The 26,653-nt window shown below is 46.1% G+C and overlaps 1 protein-coding gene across 1 annotated transcript in view; it reads right to left on the reverse strand.

Moving 5' to 3' along the window:
• The window catches only part of LOC123369411 (cytoplasmic dynein 1 heavy chain 1-like), an 86,896-nt gene extending 64,516 nt beyond the window's left edge, over positions 1–22,380 (reverse strand). The window contains exons 1-10 of the mRNA XM_045014979.1: positions 22,035–22,380; positions 14,791–14,878; positions 14,058–14,231; positions 13,587–13,842; positions 8,512–8,698; positions 8,038–8,309; positions 7,274–7,501; positions 5,126–6,202; positions 4,305–4,484; positions 3,476–3,625 (exon numbers count right to left, since the gene is read on the reverse strand). Of these exons, the coding sequence (XP_044870914.1) occupies positions 3,476–3,625; positions 4,305–4,484; positions 5,126–6,202; positions 7,274–7,501; positions 8,038–8,309; positions 8,512–8,698; positions 13,587–13,842; positions 14,058–14,231; positions 14,791–14,878; positions 22,035–22,302 (2,880 nt within the window). The 5' untranslated portion in view covers positions 22,303–22,380. The remainder of the gene's footprint in view (positions 1–3,475; positions 3,626–4,304; positions 4,485–5,125; positions 6,203–7,273; positions 7,502–8,037; positions 8,310–8,511; positions 8,699–13,586; positions 13,843–14,057; positions 14,232–14,790; positions 14,879–22,034) is intronic.
• Positions 22,381–26,653: the final 4,273 nt, after the last annotated feature.

A 26,653-nucleotide genomic window follows, 5' to 3' on the forward strand; every position in this document is an offset into this window, starting at 1 on the left:
CCGACCTGCAGAGGACTAGGGCATCATCTTGGGAAAGGTCACTGAGCCCCCCACTCTCCCAGAGGAATACTGGATGCATCTGCTGTTGGCGTGGGAGGCGAAGAGGTCCCTGGTCAGAATCCCACAGCGGTTAAAAATGTTGGTGACCACGGTGTCGTGGAGCTCCCATTCGTGATCGGTCATGAATTTTCTGCTGAAAGAGTTTGCAATTATATTCTGAGTTCGAGGAAGGTATGCTGCCAACAATGGGATATTTCAGCAATGCACCAATCCCAAAGATTAACTGCCTCCGCACAAAGCATACGTGACCTCATGCCCCCTTGTTTGTTGATTTAGTAAACAGTGATAGTGTTTGACATGATGAGAACATGACAGGAATGAATTAAAGTGAGAAATGTGTGACACGCTCTCCGCACCACCAAAAGTTCTAGGATGTTGATGGGCATCCAGGATTCCCGAGCAGTCCAAGACTCCTGAGTCATGTGCTCACCCATGTGGGCACCCCATCTGAAAAGTAACACATCTGTGATGGCAGTCATGCTTGGAGGACGGAAGGAATGGTATTCCAGTTCCGACCTGACCTGGATCCATCCACCAGTAGAGGGAGGAGAGAAGCTTTTGGGGAACTGTCAGTAGAAAGTCCATGATGTAGTTCATGGGAGATTAGGTCCTTTGGAGCCACAGCTGTAGGCAACAAAAGTGGAGACAAGCTCAAGCAGTAATGTATGCACAAGTCACCATGTGGCCAAAAAGAGAAAGGCAAGTCCTGGCCAGAACAGGAGGACTGGAAATTGCAGTGGAAATCAGCTCTTGTAGGGCCTGGAACCTGTCCTCCGGGAGGTGGGCACGTGCTGATGTTGCATTGATACAGGCTCCAATGAATTCTAGGGACTGTGTGGGATCCAATTGATTTTCTGATGTTTACACTCACCATCAGGGAGGAGTGAAGTGTAAGCAGCAAAGAGGTCAAGGAACGACCCTCCCCTTTGGCTGCTAGCAGCACAATCAAATCGTCAAGGGAATATAGAGACTCCTTGGCAGTGGAGGTGGTCCACCGCTCCTGAGAAAACTTTGGTGAAGACTTGTGAAGCAGTGGTGAGTCCAAAAGGTAGAATGTCTGTGGGTAGGACGGATATCCATGTGGAAGTAAGCATCCTGCATATAGAGAGCCGTAAACTACATGCCCCTTTCTAACAAAGGAACGATGGCTGCTAGGGTGACCATATGAAACTTTGGCTTGCGTATGAAGTGGCTGAGATGATAGCGATCTAAGATCGGTCTCCACATGCCCCTCTTGGGGACTAGAAAATAGGTGGAATAGAACCCTGCACCCTGATAGGTCATAGGAACAGGTTCTATCCCTCCTCTTTGCAGGAGAGAGTCCACTTCTAGGCAAAGTAAGACTTGCACTTGGTTGCTGGTGCGCAGATACCCAGTGATTGCAGAGCCGCTCTGGAGTCTTGGAGGGAATCATCTGCCTTCTGACTGAAGAGATGAGACCCATCGAAAGGGAGGTCCTCTATGGTGTTCTCGAATTCCCTTGGGAAACCTGACGAATGCAACCATGAGTCCCTCCACACAACGATCCCCAACGTCATAGTGTGCGAAGTAATGTCTGCCACATCTACCACGGCCTGGAGCGTTGTCCTTCAACTAGTTTCCCCTCTGTAGGATAGCCTGGAACCAGGCTTGATCCTGCTGGGGAAGTTTGTCTGCAAAGTCCCATCAACTTGCCATAGGTAAGGAAGCTGTATTTAGCAAATGGAGCCAAGTAATTGGAGATGTTAAATTGGAGTCTGGCAGAAAACAATACCTTCTGACACAAAATGTCCAGTCACTTGCCCCCATTATCTGCTGGGGTGGAGCGTCAGCATTACTACCAGGCCTGCTGTGTCACTGCCTGTATGATGAGGAAATTGAATGGGGGATAAGAGAACAGAAAAATCAGACCCCTTTGCAGGTACACAGTACCTCTTCTCCGCCCCCTTGTGGGCAGGTGTGCATGTGGCTGGAGTGTGCCAGACAGTCCAGGACAGTTGAAGAACAGCATCACTGATTGGTAGAGCCATTCTGGCAAGTATCAAGGTGTGTAAGATATCAGACAGCTGGTGCTGTTTGTTCTGTACAGTGGAATGTGGAGGGTATTAGCCACCATACGTAACAGTTCTTGGAACTGACTACTCATCTGGGGGCAAGGAGGGAGACAAAGACACTACAGCATGTGGAGATGAAGGGAACTACTCTGGTTCTAGCAGTACTGTCAGAGTTGGACTAAGAGGCGCATCTTCCAACATTGGTTCAGAATGCCTACTCGATGACGGTCAAAGAGGTGAGGAACTTCTCTTGAGTGGAGTGGGAAGGTTCCAAAGGCAGATACCGAGGCCATAACGCCCAGTACAGCCAATCAGGCAGATCCGTTGTTGTGTAGGGCCCCAAAGAGCAGGGTACCAATGGTTCCATTGCTGGGGAAAGGGAAGGTACTGCCACTGAGTTGGTGGAACCTCAGGGAAGTGATATTGGTTATGGGAGGGGAAGATCCTGCACTCTGTCCAAATCCTCCAATGCCAAAAAATCAAAGCCTAGTTTGAATGGCGGTGCCCTCAGAACTGGTGGATCTGCAGGAGCGATAGGGGAATAGGTGGGAACATGACCTGAAGGAGGAAAGGCTAATGTAGGGGAGCATACCCCTCAGAGGAAAACAGCACTTGAAGACGTGGAGACCTCATCTCCTCCAAGGCAAAGAGTTCAAGAGACTTGGGGACAGACTCAAGTCTCCATGGTGCCCGTGGTACGATCTGCAGTTGGAACTAGAGCCAGAAAGAGAGACTGCCTCGGTACCAAAGGTTCCCTTGACTTCAGCAAAGTAAGGGCATATGTGCAGACCAACAGACACTATTACTTTCAAAATCTCCAGCTCCTCACACGTGGCATCTGCATATAACCCCCAGGGGAATAAAAATTGGGACCATAACTCGAAGAACTTGCATTATATAGCAATATGTCCCACTAGAGTATTTTTATTTCTACTCAAGGTTCTGTATTCTTATTTTAAACAAAAAGCATAATGAGTATGTAACAGGGTACTGGCTAGGAGAAACAAGCCAGGCCCCTGTTAGCCCTGTTCCAGGGGAAGAAGGGTAGTACTGTAGTTGGGCTGGCTGAGGGGCCACACCCTAATTACCAGACTGGATCCATCTTCAGGCCTGGGTAGCCAGCCTGCCCTATAAATCTGGCTAAGAGACAGGAAGCAGGGGATACAGGAAAGGGAGGAGCGTGGGTTCTAGATCCTTGCTGGCTGGGAAGTTAGCAGTTTCCCAGAGTGTTGGTCTCTGTAAATACCTGTAAAAAAGTGGTGGTGGGAACGGACACAAACAATAAAAGGACACGGGTGCTGCACTTCAGTTGGTCTCTGACAATACGTCTGTGGAGGGGCTGGGAGAAGGCACCGCTACAGAGTAACAGTCAGATATCTTACTTTGATCTTTGGCTCCCCACCAGGCTTGTGACTGACTTGAGGCGCATCTGTATCCATGTCAACTTCTGCTTTATCATCAGCTTGTCCAAGAAGAACTTGGGTCCAAGCTCTCAGCCCAGCCTGTAGACGGACTCCTAGTATTCGTTCAATCTAAGGGAGGAAGAAACCATATTGAAAACAAATACAAAGAAATCTGGCAGAAAGACACTTATATCATGTGTTCGCTCCATAAGATTCCCCCATTGTCAAGAAATCCCTGAAACTCAGATACAGCAGGACTCAAAGGATGGAATTTCAGCCTTACACCTTAGAACAGGAGGGGTTTTTTTGTTTTTTGTTTTTAAACAAACACTTTTAAAGCAAAGGAAGTTTATGTCAACATGTTAGACTACAGTTTAGAGTATTTAAAATTTATGTTTTAGGAAAGGACCTAAATATCAGATTTACTGCCATGTTATCCTAACACAGACAACTTCACCTTAGCATTATGATTAGTATTGTCCGTATTAAGGTGCTGACGGGCAACCACATATGAAAACCTGTTCCCTACCCTGCCATATTCAACTATCCATTAAGCCTTTAGCTGTCAGCTGAAGAGCTAGCAAGTCTCCATTAATTCCAGTCATCAGTAGCTAAGCACTTTTATCTGTCTGCCTAAGAGCCTGCCAGATGTCCTAAAGGGCATTTGGAAGAGATCTTCAAGGAACTGGCAAATAGATTGGAAATTTTCACTCTAGGTCACTTGACAGTGGTAGACCACGTTGTTAGTGACAAATTACTTTGCCACACAACACCTTTGAAGGCTGTGCACTTTGAGTGAAGGACCTACCTCCATATCCAATTTATTGACCCAGATGGGCAAATTGGAATAGGAATGAAGATTCAAGTCATCCACAGCTTTTTGAACTCTGTTCAAGATTTCTGAAAAAGTCTTATGATCATACATGCAGGTTTCCAAGGATCGAACTTCCAGGTCTATTTTTTCTTCAATAATGAGCAGATCATCCACCTAAGAGAAAATTTAATTTTAGTACTTTGCTGATACCAGTTGGCTATGTTGATGGAAGTGATAAAACATCCCTCTCTCACAAACAGAGCAACATCCATTCTTGCGAGGGGGCGTGTCATTACTCTATTTTCATTCACTGAAACTTACTGAAGTCTCTGGGAACTTGCCTGATAATGGAGATGTCAGAATTTGGCTAATTCCCTTAATCGAAAAGGGAGATACTGAGAAACATGCATGCAGGGTTTTAAAAGGCAACTGATGCTATACTAGAATATAAAGCACCAATACAAAGTGTGTTCATGTTATAATCACTAACTAAAACATTTCAGAAGCTACTTTACTCAATTAGCATTTTTTGTAATATATGTTTTCTCTGCCAGCCCTCAAAGAAAACATTTGCCACATTACCAGGTAATAATCTGAGAGCATACATCTTGTCAATTGTTTCTCTATTCAGCAACTTATACAATACTGTAAGAATTGTGGAATCTAAGCAATAGTTGCATACAGTTAGATTATTTTCCAATAGGAAGACAGCTGTTGTCCTGAATACTATACAATCCAAAACTAAAATATTTTGTTGATGATAACCTCAAGTGCCAGTCTCACTTGGAAAAAAGAACATAATCAGTAGAACAAACCTTTTCTTGGAAGCTGAAGACAGTCTCTGCTAGGCGTTGTACATAGGGATCAAGTTTGTATGACTCCCACACCAGGGCGATACCTTCTCCAATCAAAGCCTGCACTTCCTTCTTTAGTCTGGCTACCAGCAGAGAAATAGTGTTACGCTCTTCCACCTTCTCACAGGTCTGTTCATACGTACGGACACTTTCAATCAGAGAAATAGCAAAAGGATAGAGTTGGTTTGCTTGGTGAGCTTTGTTGACAATTGCAAGTGGAACACGAAATCCAAACCACTTAAGGTTGCGGACTTCTTTGGAGAGTGTAATTATTTCTGGGAGAAAGTTGACTTTTAGTTTGAGGACATTTCCAGTTCGGCCTCTAACACGAGTGCTTTCAATTGTGAAGATACGGCCACACACACCAAGGTTGCGCTGCTGAACCCTCCTTGCCCAGTCATCAAATATTTCTTGAGTGTTGAGCTTCATACGGAAGCTGTCACCATCTTGCTTCAGCTTCTGGCCTTCAACATGGTTCTCCCAACCTTTGCCAAGCACATCTTCAACACGCTTCATGTAGGCTGTGAGCTGTCGATCAATCTGTTTGGCCCAGATTATAGACCCAGACACAGGAGGCAAGTCACGAACATGACTCATTTTGCAAGCCTGACTTTGTGGATATTGTACCTTGAATTTGTCATGAAGAGACTCGATATCATCTTTTACACGCTGGATCAATTGTGTTTGATATTCACGAATAGCACCCCGAATGTGAGGTCTGACAAACAAAGCATTGAATCGGGAGAAGATCCTGAACATTTCATTAGCATTCTTTGCTGTGCCAAGCTGGTCTCGTAGACGAGCAGTTATTCTTGTTTCAACCCTATCAATTCTTTCATCATACCGTTTCATTGCTGCCTCCCAGGCTTCCGCACCTTCTTTGGAAACATCTAAGCCATCTACTTCTTTAACATTCTCATAAGCAAGATTTATGTCTTTAATAGCATTAGCGTCTGCAGAATCAAAAAGGACTTCTGCTACCTTCATATCCTGGGGTTCAGGTACATCTCCTTGATTCTGCTGAGCAACAGCAGTGACCTGCATAAAGTCACATAGTTTAGTTAACTCTACAAGACTTACTGATCTAATGGTTTCTTTGTGTCATATACATGTTGAGAGTTACGCATTTTACGCACATACTAAAAAGACATATGCAATTAATTTTTTGCACTTTACTTACAGTTGACTAAATCCTTTGGAACCTAACAGTGCTAATATGGCTTTTGTAGGGTATTAGTCTGCAAATGAGACAAGGAGAGTATACCTTATGCTGCACAATGTTTAGCAATAATGAGAGATTCTCCGCTTTAAACTTGTGCTGTGGTTATTTGCCATATTCAAAAATCAAGCAATTCAAACTTAAAGTTATTGTATGCAGTATCCATTTTTTCCCCCATCACATGGAAAAACAAGCCAGCATTAGAGTGCTTTTGTTCATGGATTTAAGTATGTACACTTTAGCCTTATTACTAGCAAAAAGTGGACGAATGTAATACCATTCTCATTATGCAAACTGAAAATGATTAACTATCTTTCACTACTGTCAGGGTATAAACACTGAATAATTTAAGAGGACTGCTACTTTTGGAAAACTAAAGACTATTTAAAAACATGCCCTCAAGGCCTGAAAATAAATCCCCAGATTCTTTTTCCATTTGAAGAGAGATTATACAGAGAAAAAGCATTGCTGTTTGCATGAATACAAAAGTGATCAGTTACAGATTGAACTAGTACTGGTAAGTTTCTAATGTAGCTGAAAATGGTCTTTACCACTATGTCACAGATGCAAAACTTTGAAATAACTGTTTAACTTGCTACAGATCCAGCAGAGGAGCTTGCAGCTATGCAAGTGATTGTATATTCCTTTCCATGGTGGATTTAGAATGCTTCTAAGAGTTCTATCCAAATCCTAATGGTTGTGTTTTGCACCTGTGGTTCCTTTAGTCAGCTTTTTGCAGTGGAACACAAGTAATTTTGCTTTTGTGAGTTCATGCATTTAATGTGACTGGCTTGTGTCTGCATGTAGACTTTGATAAAGAGATGGGAAACTGCTATATCTTTACCAGATGTATAGGCAGTTACCCTTATTCGAAAGGAGTGGAACACTACCTGAGGTCTTAGGACTCTCACAATAACTGCTCTCAGCTGCTCATGCTGGCGCCTGAACTTCCTCATTTGATCAAGACGAGCTTGCAGTTTCCTGTGAGCAGGATTGATACGCCACACCATCTTCAAATTCTCTTCTCTCTTTCTCTTCACAATGTCTCTCAGCAACACTTGTAGTTTCTCATACTCATCATCCCAAGTTTGGAAGACTTCAAAACATGCAACCATAACCTGAAAGTTTAAGAATGTAAACTTGTTTGACTCTCAAACGACATGCTCTTATATCTGCATTCAGTGTGTTACATTAGCTATTACTGCATTTGACACCCTAAAGCAGGGGGGGCCAACCTGTGGCTCCGGAGCCACATGCGGCTCCTTCAGAAGAGAATATGCGGCTCCTTGTATAGGCACTGACTCCGGGGATGGAGCTACAGGTGCCAACTTTCCAATTTGCTGGGGGGTGCTCACTGCTCAACCCCTGGCTCTACCACAGACCCTGCCCCCACTCCACCCCTTCCCGTCCCCTCCCCTGAGCCTGGAGTGCCCTCGCTCCCCCTCAAGAGCCTTATGCACGCCACGAAACAGCAGATCGGGAGGTGTGGGAAAGCAATGATTGGCAGGACTGCTGGTGGGTGCGAGGCGCTCAGAGCAGGCGGGGGGAGTTGACGGTGAGCTGCTGACATATTACTGTGGCTCTTTCACAATGTACATTGGTAAATTCTGGCTCCTTCTCAGGCTCAGGCTGGCCACCCCTGCCCTAGACGTACCTTTTCAAACTCTTCATAGGCAACATGCATCAGTTTTCTGGTTCCCAATACTTTAAGTAGCTGAGAACTCAGGTCTCTTGAAATGGCTTCCACTAGACGCAGTGCCCTCTGAATGGGGTACTTTGTATTTCTGATTTTTCTCAGATGGGTGAATATTGCCACAAGTGCCTGTCTTATTTTGTCCAGTTCAGTAGCAGACAACAAGTCATTCAAAGGAAAGTCTTTCATCAGTGGATTGTAGTCATTTACTGTTTCCAGTGCCTGTTTTAGACCTAAACACAATACAAGAGAGTTAAATTTAATTGACCTCATTGTGTCAATTACATCTGCCCAATTGAAAGACAATAGTTTTCACTTCATACAAGGTGAAGCTTTTTGATTGTGATGTTGACATTTAACTAGTGTAACTATATCACAAGAGCTAAACTTCCACAGAAACTGCTCATAAATCTACAGCACATTGCAATTTCTTACCTGTGTCTGTGTCAAAGCTGACAGTAGCATGAAAACGTTTGCCATGTTTCAAGATATCTAGCGTCAGGAGGACTTCTGGGCTTTCACGCTTCTCCTGAATGCGGTACAGAGCACGTTCCAAGTTCAGCCAGAAACTAATTTCCTGTAAAGCCGTGCCTGAGGCAGGATCTCGATCCAGTTTGGTCACCTTAAACACAAATGAAATGTTGAAGAAAGTGACATGCTTTTGTTGTGTAACTGTTAATTGTTTTGCACTTCTATTAAAAAACTGCCTCCACACAACTTTACTAGTTCAACATGCCAAAACGGAAAGATCTAGTCTACACTAGCCCACTGCAAGCAATTCACCAAGAACTGTAATAGTGGACGTTGCATGCAGTAGCTATACACAAAAGCTGTAAGTTACTAAATGTTCCTAGGATAAAAGAAAAGCCAAATTAAAGTGTTTTCACAGGTGAGCAAACATATTTCTTTACCCTTCTAGAGGTACACTGGAGAAGGTGCAAAGCTGTTATTGCCGCTGCCAAGTGGAAGTGACCCCATATCTACTTGGGTAAGACTGAACTCATTTAGACATAGGAGTTGTGGTTGCTTTACAAAACAAAACAAGTGTAGTTGGTACCTTATCTTCATTTGGTCACCATGAGTTATGCAGAAGGACACTGACCAAAGCCCCAACATAAGCCATGCTCATTGGGGAACCTGCTGAGTGTACTAAATGAGTCCTAGAATCCAATGATTGCAGGAGCAATCATTGGAGGGAGGGATAGCTCAGTGGCTTGAGCACTAGCCTACTAAACCCAGGGTTGTGAGCTCAATCCTTGAGATGGCCACTTAGGGATCTGGGGCAAAAATTGGTCCTGCTAGTGAAGGCAGGGGGCTGGACTCAATGACCTTTTAAGGTCCCTTCCAGTTCTAGGAGATTGGTATATCTCCAATTATTATCTTTAGCTGGCAATAAAATGAAAGAAGGAAGCTGTGGCCTCATCCTTTGCCTCATGTAGGAACAGTGAGAATTTGGCCATGAGAAAGTAAATAGCCAGTATTTCATCCTTATTTAGATGATGCCTGTGTGTGTTGCACTAAGTGGGGTGCATGCATCCTATGAAATCTTAATGTATTGCAAACTTATACCTTAAAGGACAGAGCAGCCAGCGTTGCTTATGTCTGTCTCCATTATAGCACACATTATTTCTAGCACTAAAAAAATAAAATAAAAACTTAACACATTTCAAGTTAACTAAGCGTCACTGTACAGTAGCCTCTTAAAAATTTATCTTCACTACAACTAGAACAACCCCACTCCCTCTTGGCAGATAGGTATTATGCCCAGAGAAGTGAGCCAACTCAGGCAAGGGAATCAGTGGCTTCTTCTTGTAATTCAGGTAGTCCCAGGCTGCCTAGTTCCCGGCCTTCACTGTTTATTTCCCAGCAGAGAGAGGTTGCCAAGGACACCTGCTTGCTTTCTATTCACAGGCTGAGAACAGAGTGATCATCAGTACATAGTACCGCACAGGTCTAAGCAAGCTTACTTCACTCTTAAGGCAAAAATCCCTGGAGAGAAACCACTTAAAAATAAAGTACTATAAAGCTAATCAGGAACCTAAACCCTAACACAGACTCTGTCAGCAGCAGTCCTTCAACCCCTGCACAACCTAGGGGAGTCCATCTGGTTATCAGCTCATCACAGCTGCTCTCGGAACTAGCACACAGCCTCTAGGGGACTCAGTAAGCAAGTCCTTCCCTAAGGAGGGAGGGATAGTTCAGTGGTTTGAGCATTGGCCTGCTAAACCCAGGGTTGTGAGTTCAATCCTTGAGGGGGCCATTTAGGGATCTGGGCAAAAATCTGTCTGGGGATTGGGCCTATTTTGAGCAGGGGGTTGGACTAGATGACCTCCTGAGGTTCCTTCCAACCCTGATATTCTATGACTGGGGCCCTCATGGACTGAGGTCCTGTCTGCTAGCAGGATCAGGAAGTCATCCTGGGTCAATCTGAACTCATGCTATTCATCCAGATGTCTTCTCTGCTACTCTGAAACGTCTCTTTGCTAGTCTCTCGAGAATCCGGTTTGAACTATATCGGGGACAGGCATGTGGCTTCAAAGGGTTGATAACCAGAGGAATTACATTACTCCTCCCCTCCTAGTGGAAACCCCCTTAATCTTAAAACTTCATGATCAGCTTCCCCATCAGGGGGTCGGACACAGATGGGACTAGAGCTGAGTCCAAAGGAGCAAGAGGATCATGAGGAGACAGCAAGAGCCTGAGAAAGAGCTGCAGGAGAAGCAGCAGCAGCACAAACTGGCGGTGGTGGAGCAGAGAGGCATAGGGGACTTCCCAGGGGTGAGTGGGGCTAGACTCCAGGGTGCCAGTTCCACTGGGAACCTTGATACTAAATTGCTGCCCCTGGTTAAGGGGGAGAATGTGGATGCCCACCTCACTGCCTTCAAGCAGGCTGGCGATTTCAATGACGGGGGCTCTGCGGAAAAACCCTGGTATCTAGCTCCCATGCTGGGTCCCAAGGCCATAGATGCCATCAGCCAGAAGGGTGGGGTGAGGGACAGGCTTCCACTCCTGACCCCAACCTAATATGTTTGCATGGAGTCTCCTGGGCTCCCTCGGACCCCCAGTGGAAGTGGACGGTGATGGACAATGGGGAGACATTCCTGGGGTGGCGAGACCCTGGGACAGAGAGAACTGTTGTCAGGCCCCAGATGGTGCAGCCCCACCAGATGCTGAGGGGTTGTGTGTGATGTGGGTGAAGGTCCCAGGGATGAAGCCCCTCACCCTGCCTAGGGCCCAGATCCCTGTGCAGACACAGGAGGGGTTGGGCTGGCTGGTAGTTGGGGTTCTCCAAGATATCGGCTGTGAGGTCCTGTTGGGGGATGACTGTCTCTCTTTGAGACAGGATCCAGGCCCTGCTCCTGTAATGGCTGAAGATTTGAATATGAATCCAGGGAAACAATTAGCTAAGATGGAAATAGTGAAAATGCAAATGAGCTTGCTGGCAGGGGGGGAGCTGCTAGGCTCAGGATATCTACGTGCCTGCCTGCAACCAGGCCCCTGGGGCTGAGTGGGACAGGGAGATGCTCCCCGCCGCCCCTGCACAACCAAGAGGGGGCTCACGTTGTCTCTGATGCCATGACCAAAGCCGCAAGCTTGCTGCTTACCCCTATTGGGACAGCAAGGGCAGCACTGAGCATGGTGGGGGCTGAGACCCCATTTGAGTGAGGGGACACACAGGCAGGGGAGATTAGCTGCCAACCAGGTTTGCCTTATCCAGACGTGCTGCTGGGAAGTGATTCCACGGCAGGGAGGGAGCTACCAGGAACAGGGCTCAGTGGGGCTGTGAGCCCAGGCCCACCCAGTGAGAGGGAACAGGTCCCACTCCCTTCCCCAGCAGCTAAATTCCAGACTGAGCTGCAGAATGATCCCTCCTCGGAGAAGCTGAGAGGGCTGGGCTGCCCCAAGGAGGCAGGACTGACAGTAAAAGCTGGACGGGAGAGGTGGCATACCTGGGCCACAAGGTGGGGAGCAGCTGCCCAAGCCCAGAGCTGCCCAAGTCAAGGTGGGGGCTCTTAACTAAGAGAGCCCAAATCACAGCCCACCAGACTGGAGCACTGGATGAAGACCCAATCCCAGTCTGAACCCCAGGGGTACTGGAATGGCAAAAGGGCATCGGCTGCATAAGCCTTCCCACATGCCGCCTGTGAGTGCCATTGACCACACCTGACCTACAGGAGGGTGTGAATGGAAGGGCCTGTGTAACTCCCACCAAGGAATGGGAGAGATGCTGGAGCATCCATGGGAACATTGGTGGGTTCGAACTTCCCCAGGTCACCAGCCAAAGTGATCCTGCTCAGTTTGGTCTTGAAGGGGGGAGAGACATGACAAAGTGGGAATGTTCTTAATGTTTTCTCTGAATACTGTGTGGGTGCCTCAGTTTCCCCTATGCAGTTCTCAAGTATCTAGGTGGTGGGATAAGGGTGTGTGATTGTCACAGAGTCTAAGAGGGCAAGTGTGACGCTGTCTGCACAGAGAATGGCCGATGCCCTGGCTCCTGGCAATGATGGCCTGGGCCCCTCTCCTCTGCAAAGGTTCCAACTGAAGGTGTTGGAGAACAAAGAGATCAGGGGACCTCCTGGCCCAGGAAAGAGACAAAGGCCAGAGGAGGGGCTGGAGAGTTTCAGTTTGAAGCTGGCTGGGGAAATGGATGGGGGCCAGATAGGGCTCTGGCCTCCCTGGGCCCAAGATGGACCTGACTTAGGAGTCCTGTTCTCTGTACCTACAAGCTCTGTTTTAGACTGTGTTCCTGTTGTCTAATAGACCTCCTGTTTTACTGGCTGGCTGAGAGTCACGTCTGACAGCGGAGTTGAGGTGCAGGGCCCTCTAGCTTCCCCAGGAGCCCTGCCTAAGCAGACTTGCTGTGGGAAGCACATGGTGTGAGAAGGCAATGCTGAATGCTCAGAGGTCAGACCCAGGAAGGTTGAAGGTGGAAGCTGTGTAAGCTTCTTGCCCTGGAGACAGTCTGCTCACAGAGAGGAAGCTCCCCCAGAGTCGTGACTGGCTTTGTATGGAGTAGTTCCAGAGCATCACCCGGTGACTCCCTGACAGTTCAGAACTTTACATGGAGCAGAGTTGAGTTACTGAGGGAGTAACACTATGGAAATACAAAGTAAGCTGCCACCCTCCCCAAAGCAAAGCATGGGAGCTACTGTGGGGCAGAACTTTTATACATGCTAGTAAACATTTTCCCAGACCTGCTCTACTCAGTACCAGCCTTCTGCACCAATCCCTTTAAAGGTTTTTTTAAAATTACTACCTGAAAAGAAAGACACAAAATTACCCAGAATTTTATTAGTAACAATTTACTTAAAGGCAAAGCATGTGACCAGGTTCTCAACTGTGCACTGGTGTAGCTCAATTTACTCTGGCTGAGAAGCTGGCCCTAAGTTTAGAGTAAGATTTTACAATACAGTTAAGAGGCCAACAGCAAAAGAGGAGGTTTTCACACCCTTAAAGAATGACACAGGAGTTTCTACCGCGTAGTCTGACATTTGGTTCTGCAATTTTACCTTTTGTATTTCTCTAATCCATCGGTTAACTCCAGACTGTAGCTGGTTGAGAAAAGTTGGGTCCTCAACTTTGTCACCAAAGTCAGTAATCTTTGGCTTTTCTCCACGCTCATAACATTGCTTGGCAACATTAGTAATAATTGGATGAATTGGCAAACTGATCTCTGGAATTTCAATATTCTGCTGCAAGTGCAGCAGTCCCATTTCAAGTTCTGCAATTTTTTTCTCAACTGATGGAGCCATTTTATCACCATCCCTAGGGGGGAAAAAATCATCAAATGAAAAGCTAGACCAACAGCATACATAAATTACATGCACGTGTGTTCATGTAACTTAAATTACATCCCCAACAGCTTTAAATTGAAATTAACAGGAAAATTAGGTGTTTCAAGTTTTACCTCAGCCCCACATTCTTTTCGGTCCATTTTTCATTAGTACTGAAAATTTATTATTTGCATTTAACGGTATTACCTGTCTGCTTTGCCAGACTCTCTGATATAGGACTTAAAAAAGGGAGCAACAGCATTGCTAATGAAAGAATGCAATGTTTCATAAGGAGAATCTTCACTAAGAGTAAGCACTCTCAGTTGGGAGGACACTGGTTTGTCAGCATCGATCACTGGTGTACGCTTAATGAACGCCAAACTGTGGAGCAAAGAAAAAAGTTAGTTAACCATAAGACATTTAATTCCAGAATACAGTAAATAACAGTAGCTCTAGTATAACACAAGATTAGGTGGTGTATATCAGACGTTACATGCCAATGTGCTTTACCGGGTTCAGTTTTGAAAGTGTGAGAGCAAAACTTGTGCTAATACTTTAAAACTATTACCAGTAGCTGAATGTATTAGGTTTTTATATTCATGCATTTTAGACTTTCAATAAATTAAAAGCAATCAAGTCTATACTCATGGTAATTGAAAGCACACCTTTTTCTGTTGTAAGATTGCTTTTTAAATATTTTAGCTTCACAGAGACAAATGTGTGCTAGGGCTAGACATTGACAAGAGACAAATATGCAAGCGTATGAGAGAGAGCGCGAGAGCGCGCTGTTGTGAAGCTAGATGTCTGCAGAGCACTTTGAACATCAAAAGCACTATATAAACTCTACATATTACTATGTGTGTGTTAGCATAAGGATTATAGGACTAGCTTTTCCCAGTCCTAAAACATTCATATCAGATTTCAGTAAGACTGCACTCACCTGTTTGACTTCAGCCCATAACGAATGTCAGTATTAATGCTATAGGATATGAATTCTCTTTCCTCTTCTCCTTCATCACCCACATCCTCTGCAAACAGAGTTTGATATATTAAAAACCTCTAACACACACTTAAAAGCCTATTAACCCATCCCTCTCCACCCCATCTACCTCACACCTACTTGTGCAGGAGCTCATTTGTACCCATCTCTCATCTAGGTTTGAAACTTTACACAAAGTACTGTGTGCCATACAGCTCAAGTTGTATTTTTAGGGGTTTGAGAGACTACCTATAATAACCGGATAAGATGAAAACTGGTGAAGCCTTGTTACTTAACTTGAGAACTGTACAATCAGTCTCTGATTTTTAATCAGCATTTCCAAGGCAACTAAATTAAAATCATGCCAAGAATGATATCATTTGTTGTCAGCAGAATTGGATAAAACATACCAAAATATCTTTTCATTGGTACTAACCATAACTTACAACCCAGAAACACATGACTCCTCAAGAGACAGGTTTTTATGGCTTTATTACAAGAGATTAGTTACTTCAGGACCACTACTGTATCCCCTTTTTCTAGGCTGCCTCCTGTATGAATGGCTGTAGTGAAAGCAAATTACAAGCCAACTCCTTACATGCTGATTTCCAGAGATATATTGCAGAGTTTCCTCACAATACAAAGCCTGTGTTATGGCTTTTTAAAAATACACAAAATTTTGTTATCTCAGTATGCTTAAAGACCTGAAAGAACGTGCCACAAGATCGTCAGTTCAATTCCTTTTCATAACTTGCCGGGATATTTTTCAAAGACTTGAAATTATATTAAGGAAAAGAGGAGATTAAAAATACGAAGTGTAAGAGAGAAAATGACTGTTTCCTTAACTGAGCTAGTGAGTCACAAGGCAATGTAATTGCTGTGCATGCTTAGGGTGACCAGACAGCAAATGTGAAAAATCTGGATAGGGGTGGGGGGGTAATAGGAGCCTATATAAGAAGACCACCCAAAAATCCGGACTGTCCCTGTAAAATTGGGACAGCTGGTCACCCTATGCATGCTGGCACTTCTGCAGTGAAACCACTGCAATGCAGCACAAAGCTATCTCCATCTGAGGAAGACTCACCCAAGTGAGAAAAAGAACGGGAGCATTACTCTCCTGTTCTCCCAATGCCTCCAAAAGAAACTACCCGAGTTTTATTTTGTTTCACTGTAGCACCTAAAGCCCATGGACTAGTAGTAGCCCACTGTGGTAGGTGCCCTCAATGTCCAGGTGAAACCAACCACCTAACAGCATACAATTTATGTTTGAGAAGATTAACTGGTGAATCTTCGGGATCTGAAATCTGGCTCTTGTTCTGAGAGTTGATAGTAGTCAGCACCTGGTGCTTTACATTTTCAAGTCACAGTAGAAAAGTCAATGTTAAACATTTTAACTTTGTAACAAAGCAAGAGCACTAGAACTATACCCACTGAGCTTAAAGGTATTTAACCTCCTTCCTACTGTATTAGTTGTATAAAAGTGCTGATAATCCAGCAGCATATTTCCAGAACTAAATTCTATTACACCAGGTGCTCTGACAGTCAGCACAGCTCTAGCGAGCTCATCAGTACTATATTTCCAGCACACTTTTTCAGAATGTTTTTAATCATCTTTTAAAAATTCAACATACGAGTGGTCAGGCTAATAATTTTTAGTGGCTGAAGCTGACCAAGAGTGTCCATAAAAGTCACGTGGGTCATTTAAAAAAATATTAAAATCGTTTCTAGAATGTGGTATTTTAAAGTTGCTGTAGAGGTGCACCTTTGTCTGGTTCCTCAACCTGTGGCTCTGGAGTCACATGCAGCTCTTCAGAAGTTAATATGCAGCTCCTTGTACAGGCACTGACTCCGGGGCTGGAGCTACAGGCGCCACCTCTCCAATGTGCCAGGGGGTGCTCACTGCTCAACCCCTGCCCCAGGCCCTGCCCCCAGCCCACCCCCTCTCCTGAGCATGTGTGCCCTCGCTCCTCCCATTCCCCCTCCAAACCTCCTGCACAGCAGCTGATCGGGAGGTGCAGGGAGGGATGGGGAGGCACTGATTAGTGGGGCTGCCAGTGGGTGGGAGACACTGGGAGCTCATGTGGTGCTGCTGATGTATTACTGTGGCTCTTTGGCAATGTACATTGGTAAATTCTGGCTCCTTCTCAGGCTCAGGTTGGCCACCCTTGCTCTATACAAAGAAAGCATCTGAGGTGATTGTATGTCTACACTACAATTAAAAATGACCCAAGCCCCTTGTGCCTGAGTGAAGGGACTGTTTAATTGTGGTGCAGACAGACTTGGTCATACTGAGCTCTGGGACTCTCCCACCTCGCAGGCTGGAGCCTGAATGTCTAAGTAGCCCTTTAGCCATAGTCAGCTGGCACAGGCCAGGTGCAGGTGTCTAATTACAGTACAGACATACCCTGAGGGAACAACAGTCCTTTGCAGACCCCAAAAGATCAAACCTATTCCTGATCCAGACACTCCATATATTTCAGAGACGTGCTATCCCAACTAAAAACATATTTCACTTTTGGTGTTTACAACCCAAATGCTATCACAAAACACTTATGCACACAAATACCCACATGCACAACATGACTTGTTGCAAGCCTGAAGTGAACGATCAGATGGATCAAGCTCCGATTAAAAAGAAGCTCCAGAGGAACAGCTTGCCATTTGACTCCTCTGCCCTTCCTTAAAGAGATTCTTCTGCTAGTGAAGGAACATTAATCCTGCTGAAGACTTGTTTGAGATCTGTTTTTGTAGGGGATGGAGGCCGGGGGGGGGGGAGGGCAGGACCAAACAAATTTGCCAGAAGTCTTCTAGTGGATATCCTATGGCTTGGAGCAGGGGCCTAAAGTTCCTATGAAATGATGGCAAGAAGAGGTCCCTCAGCCTGCTGTGTCTCTTGACAGGTGTTGAGGCTACAAGGGAACATGGCAGTCAAAGCTTGACACACTAGTTATTACAAACCAGATCAGAAATTTTATTGCAAGTAATGCAAATGTTTTCCTAGGGCATCCAAAAAGAGGCTGGACCGGATAGTGTGCTGATGTAAAGGGTAGCAACGGGAGAAGTGTGCTTAGAGAGTGGATCGAGGGCTCAAAATCAAATGACTTGGGCTCTGAGACTGTGCCGCAGATTGCATTACAGTATAGACGTACTTCATGTGTCTCATAAGTGGGGCAACTGGAGTTTGAGCACAATTGGCTTATTTGTGTGTGTGTCTGTCTGTGTTTTTAAGGACTTTGACTTCCCACTCTCACCCCACTTCTCCACCCAAACTATAGCAAATAAGTTTTGTCAGGGGCTAGAAATACCAGACCACCTAATTAACTGTAAGGATTTGATATCTGTTATTACATCCCCATATCTGAAACTAATGTAGCTTATATTCCTCCCTATGAGCAATTCACCCATAAAAAAGTTACTAGATGATATACGGGGGTGGTGGTGGGAATAATGTAAATACCTAACATAGAAAAGTACACAAGCCAGGTTTTGAAACATTTATTCCATTTTAACTGAATTTGTTAGTCTCTAAGGTGCCACAAGTACTCCTCCTTCTTTTTACTGGTGTTAATATAGCTCAGTTGCTAAGCATTCTTGCCTCTAGGCTAACACCACTGGCTCATACACACTGCTTAAACAGCACTGCAGTACTTTGCAACACTGTGGCAGGTGCAGTCCTTCAGAAGAAATTATAGGGAGATTCCTTACGCCAGCGTCTGTGAACTAGCCACATAGAAACTAATGATCCTTTGATACTTCTCAAATTGAGCAACATCATGTCCTTATCTTTTCAAGTTAGGTACCAGGCACAACGGCTCTTGTATTTACCTACATAAGACCTTTGAGCCACCATCTGCATATTACTGTATAAAGAACTTTGGGGTGATACGTGGCACAACACAGCAATAAAGTCAGATGCTGTTGTGAAGGAGGTCCAAGTTCAAGGCTTCCAACCACTCCAGTGCTGCAAAGCCAAGATAGAAACTCGACAAAACAGTAAATGCATAGTGCAGGGGTGGCCAACCTGTGGCTCCAGAGCCACATGCGGCTCCTCAGAAGTTAATATGTGTCTCCTTGTATAGGCACCAACTCCGGGGCTGAAGCTACACGTGCCAACTTTCTAACGTGCCAGGGGGTGCTCACTGCTTAACCCCTGGCTCTGCCACAGGCCTTGTCCCCACTTCACCCCTTCCCACCCACTCCCCCTGAGCCTGCCGTGCCCTCGCTCCTCCCTCTCCCCCCAGAGCCTCCTGCACGCTATGAAACAGCTGACTGGGAGGGAGGGGGAGGCACTGACAGGCAGGACTGCCGGTGGGCAGGAGGCACTAGGAATGGGGGGGGAGTTATTGGGGGGCTGCTGATGTACTACTGTGGCTCTTTGACACTGTACATTGGTAAATTCTGGCTCCTTCGCAGGTTGGCCACCCCTGGCATAATTCATGGGAATGTTTTATCATCTTGACTTTGATTTCAGCCACAGTTCAGATAAGGCAGTGTCCACACATGTCTTTTTTCAAAGACCAGTGTTGATTTCTTGATCTCGGTAATTTAAAACTGAAATACCAATTTCTGGCAATTTTTTCATCCCACAGCACAGACATGTTCGTAGCCCCTGTATAGGTTTTGGGTTAGCTATCAGGACCAAGGCTATGGCACATTCCCTCCCTGTGGGAATGGACAAGGGTGTTGCTGGGTGGGTTACAGCATCTCTTCTTCTCTCTACTGCAGTACAGGAGCTTACGGGGGGAGCCAGTTCCAGCCCTGCGGAGAAGGAGGGGGGGGGGAAATCAGGGAATTGTTGATGGGGCTGCCACCCCTCTCCCTGTTGCAATAGGGTGATACTGGGTATACCACACTGTGCATGTGGGGTCAGCATCTCCCCTGGGGGACGGGGTGGAGATACAGCGAAAGGCCACAGGCCCGCCCCTCACTCTGCTTGGTCTACACTATGCGTTTAAACTGATTTTAGGAGCGTTAAACTGATTTAACACCACACCCATCCACACTAAGAGGCCCTTTATATTGATATAAAGGGCTCTTTAAACCGGTTTCTGTACTCCTCCCCAACAAGAAGAGTAGCGCTAATATTGGTATTACCATATCAGATTAGGGTTAGTGTGGCCGCAAATCGACGGTATTGGCCTCCGGGCGGTATCCCACAGTGCACCACTGTGACCGCTCTGGACAGCAATCAGAACTCGGATGCAGTGGCCAGGTAGACAGGAAAAGCCCTGCGAACTTTTGAATATCATTTCCTACTTGCCCAGCATGAAGCTCTGATCACCACGGGTGGCGATGCAGTCCCAAATCCAAAAAGAGCTCCAGCATGGACCGTACGGATGTGATTGCTGTATAGGCAGACAAATCTGTTCTATCAGAGCTCCGTTACAGAAGATGAAATTCCAAAGCATTTTTAAAAAATCTCCAGACAGAGGCCACAGCGGGGACTCAGCACAATGCTGCGTGACAAGTGTAACGGAAAGCCAAAGAATCAAATGGACGCTCATGGAGGGAGGGAGGGGGGACTGAGGACTCAAGCTATCCCACACTTCCTGCAGTCTCTGAAAAGCATTTGCATTCTTGGCTGAGCTCCCAATGCCTGTAGGGTCAAACACATTGTCCAGGGTGGTTCAGGGCATAGCTCGTCAATTTACCCCCCCACCCACCCCCAGAAGGAAAAGGGAAAAAAATCGTCTCGACTCTTTTAAATGTCACTCTAGGTCTACTGAATGCTGCTGGTAGACGCGATGCTACGGCAGTGAACTGTAGCATCCTCGCCCCCCCCTTCTTGGTGGCTGATGGTACAATATGACTGATATCCATTGTCATCATCAGCCTTGTGGCAGATGGTACAGTACAGAAGGACTGGTATCAGTCCTCATCATCAGCCCATGAGTGCTTCTGGCTGGCCTCGCGGTCATTCCCAGTAGATGGTACAGAACGGCTGGTAACCATATTCATCATGGCAACAGGGGGCTGAGCTCCATCAGCCCCCGCCCTTCATGTGTAAAGAAAAGATTCTGTACTGCCTGGACTATCATAGCAGCTGGAGGCTGCCTTCCCCTCATTTTATCTCACTAACAAGTCACTGTTTCTTATTCCTGCATTCTTTATTACTTCATCACACAAATGGGGGGACACTGCAACGGTAGCCCAGGAAGGCTGGGGGAGGAGGGAATCAACAGGTGGGGTTGTTGCAGGGGCACCCCCTGTGAATGGCATGCAGCTCATCATTTCTGCAGGATCTGACACGGAGCGGCTGTGCTCTCTGGTTCTCTGATACACTGGTTCTCTAGTACACTTGCCCCATATTCTAGGCAGGACTGATTCTATTTTTAGATGCCATAAAGGAGGGATTGACTCAGGGAGTCATTCCCATTTTTGTCTTTTGCGCCCCCGGCCGATCTCAGCCAGGGGCACCCATGACAGCAGCAGACAGTACAGTACAGTACAGAAGGACTGGTAGCCATCATCTCATTGCCAATTTACAGTGGCATGGTAGATGGTACAGTACGGCTGATAACCATCTCTGCTATCACGCAAAAGCAAATGAATGCTGCTGTGTAGCGCTGCTGAATCGCCTCTGTCAGCGGCATCTAGTACACATATGGTGACAGTGACAAAAGGCAAAACAGGCTCCATGGTTGCCAGGCTATGGCGTCTGCCAGGGCAATCCAGGGAAAAAGGGCATGAAATGATTGTCTGCCGTTGCTTTCCCAGAGGAAGGCGTGACTGACGACATTTACCCAGAACCACCCGCGACAATTATTATTGTCCCATCAGGCACTGGGATCTCAAATCAGAATTCCAAGGGGCGGGGGAGACTGCGGGAACTATGGGATAGCTACAGAATAGCTACCCACAGTGCAACGCTCCAGTAATCGACGCTAGCCTCGGACCGTGGACGCACACCACCGAATTGATGTGCTTAGTGTGGCTGCGTGCACTCGACTTTATACAATCAGTTTTACTAAACCGGTTTATGTAAAATCAGAATAATCCCATAGTGTAGACGTACCCTGTATGTGCATGTGGGGAGTCACAGGCTCGCCCAGTCCTGTCACAGGGAGCGGGGGAACAAAGGTCACCGCGCCGCACAAAGCGGCAGCTGCCCCCAGCTCGGCAGCTGCCACCTGCAGCGGAGGGAGGCTCCGCCCAACCCAACCCCGGTTCCCCCGCAGCGGCTCGGCGCCCGGCCCGGCTCTCACCCTTGAGCGTGGAGCGCTCCACCAGCACCGTGTGCACCTGCGGGTCGGAGAGGAACTTGCGCATCTGCTCTAGGGCGCCCTTCTCCTCCAGCGCCGCCTCGAGCGCGGCCGGCACCTCCCCGCCGTCCTCCAGCAGCAGCGGCACCAGCTTGCGCAGGTGCTTCTGCAGCACCGAGACATCGGCCACATTCTGCACCGCCGAGCCCGGCACCTCCAGGCCGCCCTCCTCGCCGCCCCCGCCGGGACCTCCGCCGCCCGCGTCCGACATCCCGAGACAGCCACACACCGCCCAGAGCGGGCTGCTGAGCCACCGCCTAGCGCTACTGAGCCAGCCGCGTCCACCGCCCCGCCGGGTAACCACCTCCCTCCCCCGCCCTCCGCCGCGGGGCCGCCTGGGAAGTGCAGTCCGCACAGCCCAGAACCCCACGACAGAGCCGCAGAGAAGGACTACACGTCCCAGCATGCACATCTTTTTCATTCTGGTCATAGTAATGGGTGGGAGATTAGAATTTGCAGCCGGACTGATACATGTTCATGGGAGTGTGTGAGGCTGGGTAGCCCTGCCAGTTCTTGCTGATTTGAAGGGGAACTCTGACCGTTTACATTGTGAGGTTTTTAGTTTTATTTGTTCTTGACAGTACTAACCAAGCAGCTGTAAGTGCAGTTGCCAAGAGTGTGAGTGTGGGAGCGGGAATCTTATCCTGCCATCAGGTCCATGTGAGCGAACCTTGTGACCCTATAGGATGCAATTGACTTCAGCAGGGTGTCATGTGGGTAAAAAGTTACATCCCTTCTGGTCCTATTGCGGCATATGGCAGGTTGGGCTAAATTCCACTCTCAGTTATGCTGATGTAACTGGTGTAACAGAGCAGAATGGCCTCTTATCTAATTGTTCCAAAGAGAAAAAAAATGTCATATGTAAAAAAAGCCAAATTAGGGGACAGTAAAAATGAAATAAAAATCTGACATCTACTGAATACTCAGTAGATTAGAAAAGAGCTAGGCTAATGACCAATTTAAATGACATGATGTGGGCTGACTTGGCCCCACTCCGGTAATTGCATCAGCACAGGAGCCTGCACATACAAATCAATCAGATAGCAAAATCCACACCCTGGTCCCACACTGCAGTTTAGCACTCCCATATGTACTTTACACTCATTAGATTAGTCCTAATTGTGTTTTTTAACTGTGCCACTTAAATAAACAACACTTTTGTTAGATATAGGCTTTGCACAATTTGAGTCCAGCACCTTAAGGGTTAATTCTCTTTTATTCAACAATTCATAGATTCTAAGGCCAGAATGGACCACTCTGATTATCCAGTCTGATCTCCTGTATAACACAGACCATAGAACTTCCCAAAAAATAATTCCTGTTTGAACTAAAGCATATATTATAGGATGAAAGATGACTTGCAAGGCAGAGTATCAGAGGGGGTGTTAGTCTGGATCTGTAAAAGCAGCAAAGAGTCTTGTGGCACCTTATAGTCTATAACAGGGGTTGGCAACCTTTCAGCAGTTCTGTGCCGAGTCTTCATTTATTCTCTCTGATGTAAGCTATCACGTGCCAGTAATACATTTTAACATTTTTAGGAGGTCTCTTTCTATAAGTCTATAACATATAACTAAACTATTGTTGTATGTAAAGTAAATAAGGTTTTAAAAATGTTTAAGAAGCTTCATTTAAAATTAAATTAAAACGCAGAGCCCCCCGGACCAGTGTCCGGGACCCGGGCAGTGTGAGTACCACTGAAAATCAGCTCACGTGCCGCCTTCGGCACACGTGCCATAGGTTGCCTACCCCTGGTCTATAAGGTGCCACAGGACTCTTTGCTGCTTTTGCAAGGCAGAAACAATGATGAGTCCTTGTGGCATTTTAGAGACTAACAAATTTATTTGAGTGTAAGCTGAAGTGGGTTTTAGCCCACTTCATCAGATGCATGGAGTGGAACATACAGTAGGGAGGTATAACTACACAGCATATGAAAAGATGGGAGTTGCCTTACAAAGTGGGATCTCAGTGCTAACGAGTCAAGCTAGAGGAAACTGACATTCTCCAGTGTCGCTCAATTGATTTTGATAGATGGAGCATGTAATACCTCATTTGGAGAGGGCTGAGAGAACACTTTAGTTTTCTTGCTATTAAGAGTGAAACCAAGACATGCGTAGGCATCGCCAAACACATTCAAGATAGTTTGAAGATCTTGTCATTGCTCTTGTGAGAAGTATGTCACTATGATTTTGGGAACGAACTATGACGTAGTCGAGGAGATGCCAGTGCTTTGACCATGGCTGTCTCCAAGATGTTTTGAACTTTTCCGCTTGTTGGAAAAGAGTGTTTGTAATAATAAGTTCACATTTAGCACACTTGGTCAGGAGCAGAAATCTATTTGAATTGCTTTTGCCAACTCCTTCTTTCCCAATTGTTCCTTTCCACAGGTCTGAGTCTCGTCCAACACATGCATTGAAATCCCCGAGAAGGATGATCTTGTCTTCTGTAGGAGTCTCTGATAAAATGGTTTCCAGCTGAGAATAAAAATCTTCCTTTACATTCTTATCGGCATCCAGTGTTGGTGCATAGGCGCTCACAAATAGTTGCCTGTTGATTTTTGGGGAGCCTCATTCGGAGTGTCAAACTGCTCATTGATGCCAACTGGTACTTCAGAGAGGCACCTTACAAGCTTGTTCTTTATAGCAAAGCCCACTCCATGCAATCAGGGTTCATCTATAGATTTTCCCTTCCAGAAGTAGGTGTATCCTCCTTTCTCCTCCCTCACCTGTCCTTCATCAGCTCTTCTAGTTTCAGACAAAGCAGCAATATCGATGTCAAACCAACTCAATTCACAGGCAATAATGGCTGTACATCGCTGTTTGAGTTGTCCATCAGGGTACATATGTTCCAAAGTTGAAAAGTTTCTTATATATTCAACCGCTGAGGTGGTGATCCTGCTGGATGTGGCTCTCCAACCAGGAAAAAATAGAGGCAAGACTATTTTTTAGAGTACCTTTTCTAACCCCTTCCTGATGCGGGGTGGGCAGAGTGGATCCTAAAAAGGACTGCTCAGTCATGGGTGCAGCTGCCGAGATGCTCGACCCGCCTCAATCCTTGAGAAGGATGATTGTATCACACACTCACCGCCTGTGTGTCAGTCTGTGACTAGGAACTTCTGGATTTCACTGTCCTGTTCCCGTCACCACTTGCTGATCACCACTGGACTTTTGACTTGTGCAAATGTTAATTTTCCCCAAAACTGGAAGATGCCTGTGTGAGACTCCTTTCAAGTTCAAAATGCGGGGAACCATCACGCAGGACTTCACTCCATTTTAAGAGATCAATTCTTGCTGGAAAGAACATCTTGAAGATCTCCTTAAGCATAATTTTATGGTAGCAGATGAAATCCTTGAGCAAATCGCTCAACAACCATTTAGGCATGAGCTCAGAGACCCTCCCAATTTGTATGAGGTACACAATACCACCAAGCAGATGAAGAACAAGGCAGCAGGGCTAGATGGGATCCCTGCTGAAATCTTTAAAGACAGTGGACCACAGCTAATTTGGGAGCTTTACCTGCTTATCCTTAAAATGTGGATAAAGGAGGAGATGCCCAGTGAAATGAGGGATGCCCTGATTGTCACACTCTTCAAGAAAGGGGATAAAGTGGATTGTGGAAATTATTGTAGTATCTCCCTCCTAGCCATAGCAGGGAAAGTTCTGGCACGGATCCTTGCAACCTGCCTTCTGCCCCATCAGAAGAAATTTGACCAGAGTCACAGGGTGGTTTCTGACCATGTTGTAGAACTGTGGATATGATCTTCACAGCATGACAGCTGCAAGAGAAGTGTTGGGAGTAAAACCAACCGCTGTACATTGCTCTTATTGATCTAACTAAAGCCTTTGATTCAGTGAATCTCCGTGCCCTCTGGACTGTACTTTCTAAGATTGGATGTCCTGATAAATACATCAATGTCGTAAAATTGATTCATGATAACATGAAAGCGACTGCTCTGATCAGCACTGGCTCCCAGAGTGAACCTTTCAAAGTCCAAACAGGAGTCAAATAGGGCTGTATCATCGCTCCAACCATGTTTGCGGTTTTTATTGCCGTCATTCTTTACCTAATTGCTGGGAAGTTTGCAGCTGGCATTGAAATCATTTACAGAATGGACGGAAAACTGTTCAGGCTTAGCAGGCTGAAAGCCAAGAGTAAGATCTCCATAACACCTATTGTGGAACTTCAGTATGCTGATACAATGCAATCTTTGCCCACTCTGAGAAAGATCTTCAACTATCTTGAATGTGTTTGCCGATGCTTACACATGTCGTGGTTTCCTCTTAATATCAAGAAGACTAAAGTGCTCTATCAGCCCTCTCCAAATGAGGTATTACATGCTCCATCTATCAAAATCAATTGAGTGGCACTGGAGAATGTCAATCATTTCTTCTACCTCGGAAGTCATCTTTCATCCAAAGCAGATATTGACGCAGAAATTCAACATGTGCCAGTGTAGCTTTTTCTCGTTTACAGCACAGGGTTTTTGAAGATCATGACATTCAAACAGACACCAAGCTGCTTCTTCATCAAGCTGTTATTCTCTCAACACTGTTGTATGGGTCCG

The sequence above is a fragment of the Mauremys mutica genome, chromosome 4, assembly GCF_020497125.1.
Source record: "Mauremys mutica isolate MM-2020 ecotype Southern chromosome 4, ASM2049712v1, whole genome shotgun sequence".
NCBI classification, from domain to species: Eukaryota; Metazoa; Chordata; order Testudines; family Geoemydidae; genus Mauremys; species Mauremys mutica.